The following is an 11,837-nucleotide window of genomic DNA, read 5'->3' on the forward strand; positions in this document are numbered from 1 at the left end:
AAAAGAATATTGTCTGAAACAATTGAAATTATTAAAGATAAATTTATTCCTCTGATTCTTTTTCATAATTTAATAAAATTTCTAACATAATATTGTCCGGAATTTCCTCATAATTATATGTACATGATTCAATTTCTTCCAAACATTCTATAAACTGTTCATCCAAAGAGTCATCCATGAAATCAACTTCTTTTTTTTCATCTTCTGGTTTTTCCACCTTTACTTTGATAGAAGTATCATTTGCCTTATTTTCTCCTTCCATTTTCTTTCTGAAAATTGCATATAAATTAACTATATTAGTAGAGCTAGTATACCAGAGAAGCCTAACTCAATCCATAACTATTACAGAGAAGTCTATGTCTATCTCTAACTATTAAAGAGGGATAGCATATCACTAACAGAATATTTTTTAAGAAATAAACTTAACGTGTACAATATACTTCCATAATTAGAAGTTACCTTAGAGAAATTAGTTGAAGTTGACAGTGAAATTTGTTTTCAATGGTACTTCAGGAAGCAGTAGTCAAAATTGCTGTGTTTCCCTCTCTTCTTTTATATATATTGTTGTACTTAACCAATCAAACGACAGGAAAAAATCGTAGAAAATGAGAGATACTTTTTAATTGGTTGTAAATTCTAACATTACAAGTGTGTTTTTGTCATGTAATTTACCTCAGGATATTTAGACAGGCCTGTAGCCTAAATGTCTCAATGGAATTTCACCAAATTTGGGCAAATGGTAGGGACTGCTATGTAGTAGGGCGTATTCTATATTTGATGAAAGTGTCTCCATTGGGTTTTCCGTAAATTACTTTCCCACCTTTTTTTATTTTGCGCTTACTAGTGCGCGCTCCAGTACGCGCACCGGCAGCGTAACGGGAGCCCTCCATTTTGTGTTTCGGGACAATCGAGTCACAAGATGGAGGGCAATCAATGTTCGGTATGGCTAGAAGGGGGCACAGTAGAGACTTCTTGACCCTCTACGTTTTCTGAGGGGGTCTTAGGAGGCTCATAAAGGTGAAAACAAAAAAAAAATATGTGATATTTTTTGCGGGGGAAGCGCCCGGTACGCGCACCTTTAAGCGTACTCGTACGCGTACTTTGGTGAAAAATAGTGAAAAAAGTTAGAAAAAAATAAACGCTTTGAATGATCAGAGTTAGGGTAGCTCTGAAAAGAGCTTTTGGGTTCTGTGGTTGATTTAGGTACCTACAAGTAGGTTCCAATACACATTCTTAAATTCAGGAGGAATATTCTATTCCCCTCATCTGAGAAGTGCACTCCATCTCCTCTGTAGATGTCTTGCATGTTGTAACGCAAGTTATTATTGTATAATGAACCCATTCCATAGTCTCTCATGTAAGCAGAAACAGATTTATTTACATGTTTCCGTGCTTTCTCAAATTGTGGACCAAATTGGTTGGACCAGTTCCATTTCTGTCTTTGGCATATATTGGAATATACCAAGGCAGTGTGGGGAAAAAGTATCATCAATTGATGAAAGGTGTCCTTTAATAGCATTTCCAGACCTACCCCAGTTAATGTGCCTAGATCGTTTCCACCACAGTGCACAATTATAAGGTCAGGTTCTGGCAGATGCAAAAAGGTTTTCACCAATGGTATCAATTGGTGACATTTTAATCCTCTGTGGCCAATCCACTTGATTTCCACATTTGATAAATCAAGGTTATGAAAATTTCTGCTAGCTGCATACCTTTGAGCCCAGTGGATGTAGCTATGTCCAATAACCCAAACAGAGTACATGATGTGAGAAGGTTCTGGTCCAGTCAGATGAAGTGTGGGAATGAAATGGCAGTTGGAACAGTAGGAGTTCACAAAAAAATAATTGTGGAGTTTCTGTGCTCTTGAATCACTAGCAATGATTGGTGGATTCAGATAGTTGAAAACTGAAAGTTAGGGTGTATGGTTATGTTGTGTGAAAGAAGCAATTTGAATGGTTTAAAAAAAGTCACCAAAAGCAAAAATACCCTGTATAGGCTGCTGTATTGACAGGTCAAACATCCTTGCTGAGTTAATTTGCAACATTGTAAGATAAACTTTTGAACCTTAGAGTTCAGTTAGGAGGGAGTTGCTATGGTAACAGATAGAAAGGTTTGAGAGGGGGATGGGTGTTGGTTTGAAAATAGTGAGGGAAGAGTTTTCATTGGTTGAATTAAGGCATATGTGTACAAAGATAGAGATTTTCTATGCCAGTCTTGGTTTCAGTGTATTGAGAGCACACCTTTTCCTCTGCTAAAGAAAAATTGGTGTGTGTGTCTGACACTGTTTTCAATCTCCAAAAGCATTTCTAAAGGTAAGTAATGATTCATTTAATTTAGATAGAGATTTATTTTCTCTATGGAGAATATTTGGAAGCAGATAGTTATGTTTTAGAAGTGAAATTGTATGTTAGTATATAAGTCCTGCGCAGTGTTTTTTACATGTTATTTAAAAATCGATTTTGGGTGCAAATGAATGGTATTTTTATTTGGCCTTTTTTATGATTGCCATGTGCAGTTGATGCATGACTTTAAACATGGGTAATAAGTGATGCACTGGTGGCGCCAGGCTTTTATAAATGAGGCCCTGACTTTGTTTGATGATATTGAGTGGTTGTAGTTAGGTTCTGTGCAGTGTTTTTTACATGTTATTGAAAAATCGATTTTTGGGTGCAATTGATTGGTATATGTATTTGGCCCTTATTTATGAATGCCATGTGCAGCTGATGCATGACTTTAAACATGGGTAATAAGTGACGCACTGGTGGCGCAAGGCTTTCATAAATAAGGCCTGACTTTGTTTGATGATATTGAGTGGTTGTACTTAGGTTCTGTGCAGTGTTCCTTACATGTTATTCAAAAATCGATTTTTGGGTGCAATTGATTGGTATATGTATTTGGCCCTTATTTATGATTGCCATGTGCAGCTGATGCATGACTTTAAACATGGGTAATAAGTGACGCACTGGTGGTGCAAGGCTTTCATAAATAAGGCTCTGACTTTGTTTGATGATATTGATTGGTTGTACATAGGTTCTGCACAGTGCTTCTTACATGTTAAACAAAAATCGATTTTTGGGTGCAATTGATTGGTATATGTATTTGGCCCTTATTTATGAATGCCATGTGCAGCTGATGCATGACTTTAAACATGGGTAATAAGTGACGCACTGGTGGCGCAAGGCTTTCATAAATAAGGCCCTGACTTTGTTTGATGATATTGATTGGTTGTACTTAGGTTCTGCGCCGTGTTTCTTACATGTTATTGAAAAATCGATTTTTGGGTGCAATTGATTAGTATATGTATTTTGCCCTAATTTATGATTGCCATGTGCAACTGATGCATGACTTTAAACATGGGTAATAAGTGACGCACTGGTGGCGCAAGGCTTTCATAAATAAGGCCTGACTTTGTTTGATGATATTGAGTGGTTGTACTTAGGTTCTGTGCAGTGTTCCTTACATGTTATTCAAAAATCGATTTTTGGGTGCAATTGATTGGTATATGTATTTGGCCCTTATTTATGATTGCCATGTGCAGCTGATGCATGACTTTAAACATGGGTAATAAGTGACGCACTGGTGGCGCAAGGCTTTCATAAATAAGGCTCTGACTTTGTTTGATGATATTGATTGGTTGTACATAGGTTCTGCACAGTGCTTCTTACATGTTATTGAAAAATCGATTTTTGGGTGCAATTGATTGGTATATGTATTTGGCCCTTATTTATGAATGCCATGTGCAGCTGATGCATGACTTTAAACATGGGTAATAAGTGACGCACTGGTGGCGCAAGGCTTTCATAAATAAGGCCCTGACTTTGTTTGATGATATTGAGTGGTTGTACTTAGGTTCTGTGCAGTGTTCCTTACATGTTATTCAAAAATCGATTTTTGGGTGCAATTGATTGGTATATGTATTTGGCCCTTATTTATGATTGCCATGTGCAGCCGATGCATGACTTTCAACATGGGTAATACGTGACGCACTGGTGGCGCAAGGCTTTCATAAATAAGGCCCTGACTTTGTTTGATGATATTGATTGGTTGTACTTAGGTTCTGCGCCGTGTTTCTTACATGTTATTGTAAAATTGATTTTTGGGTGCAATTGATTAGTATATGTATTTTGCCCTAATTTATGATTGCCATGTGCAACTGATGCATGACTTTAAACATGGGTAATAAGTGACGCACTGGTGGCGCAAGGCTTTCATAAATAAGGCCTGACTTTGTTTGATGATATTGAGTGGTTGTACTTAGGTTCTGTGCAGTGTTCCTTACATGTTATTCAAAAATCGATTTTTGGGTGCAATTGATTGGTATATGTATTTGGCACTTATTTATGATTGCCATGTGCAGCTGATGCATGACTTTAAACATGGGTAATAAGTGACGCACTGGTGGTGCAAGGCTTTCATAAATAAGGCTCTGACTTTGTTTGATGATATTGATTGGTTGTACATAGGTTCTGCACAGTGCTTCTTACATGTTAAACAAAAATCGATTTTTGGGTGCAATTGATTGGTATATGTATTTGGCCCTTATTTATGAATGCCATGTGCAGCTGATGCATGACTTTAAACATGGGTAATAAGTGACGCACTGGTGGCGCAAGGCTTTCATAAATAAGGCCCTGACTTTGTTTGATGATATTGATTGGTTGTACTTAGGTTCTGCGCCGTGTTTCTTACATGTTATTGAAAAATCGATTTTTGGGTGCAATTGATTAGTATATGTATTTTGCCCTAATTTATGATTGCCATGTGCAACTGATGCATGACTTTAAACATGGGTAATAAGTGACGCACTGGTGGCGCAAGGCTTTCATAAATAAGGCCTGACTTTGTTTGATGATATTGAGTGGTTGTACTTAGGTTCTGTGCAGTGTTCCTTACATGTTATTCAAAAATCGATTTTTGGGTGCAATTGATTGGTATATGTATTTGGCCCTTATTTATGATTGCCATGTGCAGCTGATGCATGACTTTAAACATGGGTAATAAGTGACGCACTGGTGGCGCAAGGCTTTCATAAATAAGGCTCTGACTTTGTTTGATGATATTGATTGGTTGTACATAGGTTCTGCACAGTGCTTCTTACATGTTATTGAAAAATCGATTTTTGGGTGCAATTGATTGGTATATGTATTTGGCACTTATTTATGATTGCCATGTGCAGCTGATGCATGACTTTAAACATGGGTAATAAGTGACACACTGGTGGCGCAAGGCTTTCATAAATAAGGCTCTGACTTTGTTTGATGATATTGATTGGTTGTACATAGGTTCTGCACAGTGTTTCTTACATGTTATTCAAAAATCGATTTTTGGGTGCAATTGATTGGTATATGTATTTGGCCCTTATTTATGATTGCCATGTGCAGCTGATGCATGACTTTAAACATGGGTAATACGTGACGCAATGGTGGCGCAAGGCTTTCATAAATAAGGCCCTGACTTTGTTTGATGATATTGAGTGGTTGTACTTAGGTTCTGTGCAGTGTTCCTTACATGTTATTCAAAAATCGATTTTTGGGTGCAATTGATTGGTATATGTATTTGGCCCTTATTTATGATTGCCATGTGCAGCCGATGCATGACTTTCAACATGGGTAATACGTGACGCACTGGTGGCGCAAGGCTTTCATAAATAAGGCCCTGACTTTGTTTGATGATATTGATTGGTTGTACTTAGGTTCTGCGCCGTGTTTCTTACATGTTATTGTAAAATTGATTTTTGGGTGCAATTGATTAGTATATGTATTTTGCCCTAATTTATGATTGCCATGTGCAACTGATGCATGACTTTAAACATGGGTAATAAGTGACGCACTGGTGGCGCAAGGCTTTCATAAATAAGGCCTGACTTTGTTTGATGATATTGAGTGGTTGTACTTAGGTTCTGTGCAGTGTTCCTTACATGTTATTCAAAAATCGATTTTTGGGTGCAATTGATTGGTATATGTATTTGGCACTTATTTATGATTGCCATGTGCAGCTGATGCATGACTTTAAACATGGGTAATAAGTGACGCACTGGTGGCGCAAGGCTTTCATAAATAAGGCCCTGACTTTGTTTGATGATATTGATTGGTTGTACTTAGGTTCTGCGCCGTGTTTCTTACATGTTATTCAAAAATCGATTTTTGGGTGCAATTGATTGGTATATGTATTTGGCCCTTATTTATGATTGCCATGTGCAGCTGATGCATGACTTTAAACATGGGTAATAAGTGACGCACTGGTGGCGCAAGGCTTTCATAAATAAGGCCCTGACTTTGTTTGATGATATTGATTGGTTGTACATAGGTTCTGCGCAGTGTTTCTTACATGTTATTCAAAAATTGATTTTTGGGTGCAATTGATTGGTATATGTATTTGGCCCTTATTTATGATTGCCATGTGCAGCCGATGCATGACTTTCAACATGGGTAATACGTGACGCACTGGTGGCGCAAGGCTTTCATAAATAAGGCCCTGACTTTGTTTGATGATATTGAGTGGTTGTACTTAGGTTTTGCGCAGTGTTTCTTACATGCTATTCAAAAATCGATTTTTGGGTGCAATTGATTGGTATATGTATTTGGCCCTTATTTATGATTGCCATGTGCAGCCGATGCATGACTTTCAACATGGATAATAAGTGACGCACTGGTGGCGCAAGGCCTTTATAAATCAGACCCTGACTTTGTTTGATGATATTGAGTGGTTGTACTTAGGTTTTGCGCAGTGTTTCTTACATGTTATTGAAAAATCGATTTTTGGGTGCAATTGATTGGTATTTGCATTTGGCCCTTATTTATGAATGCCATGTGCAGCTGATGCTTGACTTTAAACATGGGTAATAAGTGACGCACTGGTGGCGCAAGGCCTTTAAAAATAAAGCCATGAGTTGCTATTGTATAAACTTAAATATGTTGCAATTTATTGTTTATATTGTTTGCTTTTTAACATTACTTTGTTGTTTGCTAATAGTGGTCTTTCATGTGTTTTTTTAACAGAACAACAGATTCAAATCAACTTCTGAAAAGCAAGCAAAAATGCCTTCAAGGCAAAGAAAAATCAAAAATACCATACGGAAAAGGAGAACATCAACAACAGAGTTTATGGAATCCTCTTCAACAACTACTTCAAAAAACACCAGAAAAGCTTCTGGTAAGCCAATTAAGTCTTTTCTTCGTAACATATGTCGTAGGAAAAAAAATGAAATTGCTAATGTGAATATACAGAAAAAGTCAACAAATCTAAAAAGGAAAGAGAAGCCCACAAAAAATGTTTCCATTGGACCAGGAGAGAAGAGAATGGTTAGCAATAGAAGGGTAAATGTTTTTAGGGACATTCGTAGGCGAATGTTTCGCAATAGGGTAGTTTTAAATTTGCTAAAAAATGAAAAGAAAAGTAAACTAAAAGCTGCTTTTTACAAGAAAAAGAAAAGTGTAGAAAAGATTGTTGATCAGGCTTTTGAAGTTAAGAAAAAATTATTTATTTTAATAATCAATAGAATTAGGATACTTAATAAGGCAATGGATGTTTTCAAATCGAACAGTAGATGGAAAAGAATTATTAATCGGAGTAATTTTTGTGAAGTATTTTCTGGTGAATGGATGCATAGTTCAAGTTCTGAGCCTTTTTTTAATGAGGAGAGTTACTTTCAGGAAAATGATTTGGTGCATGCGGTTGACACCAGTGGTCGTGCCTATGAGGTGAAAGATAGTTGTGTGATGGAAAAAGAGAAACTTGTACCTAGAGATGCAGAAGAGGTGTTAGCTGATGAAGTTTTAGGGAGACGTACTAAGGGTCCAGTGTACACATGGAAATGCAGTAGTATTTGTAGTGTGCGACAGGAATCAATTGATTTGCTTCGAAATTTCTTACGTACATATAGTAAAAAAAGTCTCAAACAAAAAATGAAGATCCTGCAAGAGTTAGATCCTTGCAGAGTGAGAGAAAGCACAGGTTTGCAAGGGCATTCACTAGCATGTCTTTCTAGAAAAGTTTGTCGGAGTGTTTTTCATCATTTTAGGATGTTAGCAGTGCATCATAATAACGTAAGGAAATTAGTGAGGAAGTTGTATTATGCAAAAAGTCCTGCACTTAAGCTTAAACAGTTAAATAGTGCTCTTTTGCATGGATCTGAAGTGGATGTGAAGACTATTTGTGAAGAAATTGAGTTTTGTTATTTTGGGAACAAAGAGGACAGTGTAGAAATAGATATAGTAATGGATGGCAATGCAGAAGATAATGGACAAATTTCAAGTATTGAAAAGTTTGATGAGGAAATTATCAAGTTTAAGGTGAAATCAAGTGAGAGGCCTAATGTAACTTGTGTGTGTTGTCGACGGACTCATTATAAAATTCAGACTAGGTTAGTTGATTTATATGCAAAAAGTGAATTGGAAAATAATAGTGAATGGGAGGATTTTGTAAGTTATTTGTTGGTGGAGAATTCTTTTGATTTGAGTTTGGATCAGCGTATTTGCACTTATTGTTTGAAAAAATTAAATGAAAATAGAATGCCTGCAAGAGCAGTTTATAATAATCTTCAGTTGATAGATATTCCTTCTGAATTGATGGATCTAAATACTTATGAATCTATTTTGATTCAATGTGTCCATCCTTTTCAGGCTATTGTACGCATGGAGCCTAAGACAGGGAAATTGCCTCCATCAGATTTACTGAGAGGATTAAAGGGAAGAGTTGTTTATTTGCCTCTAGATGTAAAGAAAAATATTAATACAATTGGTGTAGAAAGAGTAGAAGAAGATCCTTTAGTTATTCTAGTTAATGGGGTTCCAACAAAGAGTAAGAAAATTTGGCAAGATTTAGTGGATGTTAAAAAAGTCAAGAAGGCAACGTTGTATTTAGTTAAAAACAATGAGTACTACAAACATGTAAGTGTTGGAGTTGAGGAAACAGCTACAGAAGAAGATAGTGATTCTTCAGTTGGTCAAATTGAAAAAGTTGATGTGTCTAGAACTGAAGAAATATATGAACATTATACTGTTCATCCTTTGCATTCCAAAGAAGTAATGGGAAATGCAATTGACTTGTTTCAAATGAAGGCAGCAAAAGGAAGTCCCATTAGTGTATGGGAAGAAAGTTTGGAAGCTCGTTGTTTTCCACAATTATTTCCAACAGGTTGTGGTGGACGATATGATGATCGACCAGTTCAAATTCCTGCAGCTGAATACCGGACTCTAAGATTATATGCAGAAGATCCAAGGTTTCGTCAATGCATTCCATATTTATTTCATCTACTGTTTGAAAGTGATTTGTCTGGGCTTTCTTATGCAGTTAATCATATATTAAAAAGTGGACCTCATTTGCAAAATGTATGTGCAAGGGACTTTATGGAGAAAGTTAATCTGCAAGACAGTATTTTGGAATCTCAGCTAATCAATCTCATGGCATGTCAACGTGGAACCAATGAGTATTGGTTTCGTCGTCATGGAGAATTGAAATGTATGCTAAGAAACTTAGGAACTCCTACATGGTTCCTCACTCTTAGCTGTGCTGAGTATGCATGGGACGATTTACTTCAATTTCTACGAGAGGCAAATGAAAACATACCAAATATAGAATTGAAAACACCAGGAGAACTGTGTTCTTTAGATCCAGTGAATGTTTGCAGATATTTTAATCATAGATTTGAAGCTATGATGTCTTTTATTACCAACAAAAAAAATCCTCCCCTTGGAGAGGTTTTGGATTTCTTTTGGAGGAAGGAATATCAAGCGAGAGGTGCTCCTCATATACATATGTTGTTGTGGATTAAAGATGCACCCAAATTTGGAACAGATTCAGATGAAACAGTGATGAGTTTCATTGAAGAGTATTCAACATGTGCTGTTCCAAAATCTACTGAAGAAAACAATTTAAGGCAACAAGTTTTACGTTTTCAATCTCATCGTTGTGGAAAGTACTGTCGTCGAAAATTTAAAAACAAGGAAAAGTACTACACGAAATGTCGTTTTGCATTTCCTCGACCAGTGATTTCTAAGGGAAGAGTAAATAATTTGATGTCATCTCTACGACATACTGTGACGAGAAAATCTCCCAAAAACACATATAATTTGAAAAGAAATGAAGAATCTAAGTACATAAACGATTACAACCCAGTGATTTTGTCCATGTGGAATGCTAACATGGATATTCAGTTCGTTGCTGACAACTCTATTGCTGTGGCTCGATATGTGACATCTTACATCACCAAAAAAGAAAAGACAGAACTGAAGGAAATGTGGGAGGACATTTCACATGAAAAGAGTCTAAGCAAGAAATTATACAGTTTCAGTCTGAAGATGTTGTCGCATCGAGAAATTGGAGCATATGAATGTTCTGATCGGTTATCATCAGCAAGTCTCTATGCCAAATCAAGAACAATCATTTGGGTGAGTCTTGGTCTTGCTGCCACACGAAACCGAGTTTTGAAATCTGTACAAGAAATTGAATATTTGGCGGAAAAAGAACCAAACAGTACAGATATTTTGAAGACAAATATGTTGGATACATACTATCCAAATAGAAGTACTCACCTTGAGAACACATGTTTGTATGAAGTTCTTCAAAACTACAGTTATAAGAGGAACATCACAGAAGATATCAATAATGGAAAATATGCACTCATTGGCTATGAAGGATGTCTAGTGAAGCAGAAAAAAGGCCATTTGATTAATCATCGAAAATTGAGTTGTGAAGTTCCAGACAAAAGAGAATTTTACTACTTAGCTCTTTTGCAACTCTTTAAGCCATGGCGTACAGAAGAGGAACTACTTGGAGATTTTCTCTGTTATGAAGACTCTTTTAATGCAACTAAGGATACCATAGAATGTCCTATTTTTCTAAATTATCTGCAAATGTTGAATGAAGAAATGGAGCAAGAAACCACAATTGCTGAAGAGATAGCTAGAAACAGTTCTCAAGATAGTCAGAGTTCTACTTCATTGAGCCAGGATCCACTAGGAGGACCAATTATCCAAAATGAAGCTGCCACTGCCATGGATGAGGTGGAAAGAGCTATGGAACAAGCTCAAGAGGATGGAGTTAACTTAGAAGATTTGGTAACGCAACTAAACATTGAGCAGAAAAAGATATATGATGAAGTCACAGAGCAGATTGAACATGGATTCAGACATGAGAAAAAAGAGTGCTCATGTATATTATTTGACCCTGTCCGACTGTATGTAAGTGGAGAAGCGGGGACAGGAAAAAGTTTTCTAATTAAAGCCGTTGCAAGTTATCTGCAGAAAAGGACTGATTCACCACTGTCTTGTGTTGTAACTGCTCCAACTGGTCTGGCAGCACATAACATTAAAGGGATTACTCTACATCGTTTATTGATGCTGCCAGTTGAACATGATAATAAATTGCATTACAACAAGCTATCTGGAGATGCGTGTTCTGAAGTTTCAAGAGTCTTGAAGAAAATGAAACTTCTTATCATAGATGAAGTAAGCATGGTCTCAAATCTAATGCTTGCTTTTGTGCATTTGAGAATGCAAGAAATTCTTAAAACAGACTATGATGTGTTATTTGGAGGAAAACACATTATTGTTTTTGGAGATCTATTGCAGTTGACTCCAGTAAAAGGACAACCAGTGTTTAAAATGCTCACGCATGAAGATACCAGGAAGTCCCTTGGAAGCATTGGAAATGTTAATATATGGCTAAATTTTAAATATGCTGAACTGCTTCAAAATATGCGACAGGCCAAGGATGAAGATTATAAAAATATTCTACAAGATGTAAGAATTGGAAAAATGACTGAGAAAGGGAAAAAAGCTTTGCATAGTCGATTAATTTCAAATTTGTATCCAAATGAAAACATTCTTCCAGAGAAT

General features: G+C 36.5%; 1 protein-coding gene across 1 annotated transcript; it reads left to right on the plus strand.

Annotated features, from left to right (window-relative positions):
* The first annotated feature begins 2,207 nt into the window (after positions 1 to 2,207).
* On the plus strand, positions 2,208 to 11,044 carry LOC147683694 (uncharacterized). The gene is made up of 3 exons (XM_086942566.1): positions 2,208 to 2,312; positions 6,999 to 10,093; positions 11,032 to 11,044. Exons 2-3 carry the CDS (start codon positions 7,038 to 7,040, stop codon positions 11,042 to 11,044), a joined length of 3,069 nt encoding a protein of 1,022 aa, XP_086798692.1. The 5' UTR covers positions 2,208 to 2,312; positions 6,999 to 7,037.
* The last annotated feature ends 793 nt before the right edge of the window (positions 11,045 to 11,837 follow it).

This window comes from Lissotriton vulgaris, chromosome 11, assembly GCF_964263255.1.
Source record: "Lissotriton vulgaris chromosome 11, aLisVul1.2, whole genome shotgun sequence".
NCBI lineage: Eukaryota > Metazoa > Chordata > Amphibia > Caudata > Salamandridae > Lissotriton > Lissotriton vulgaris.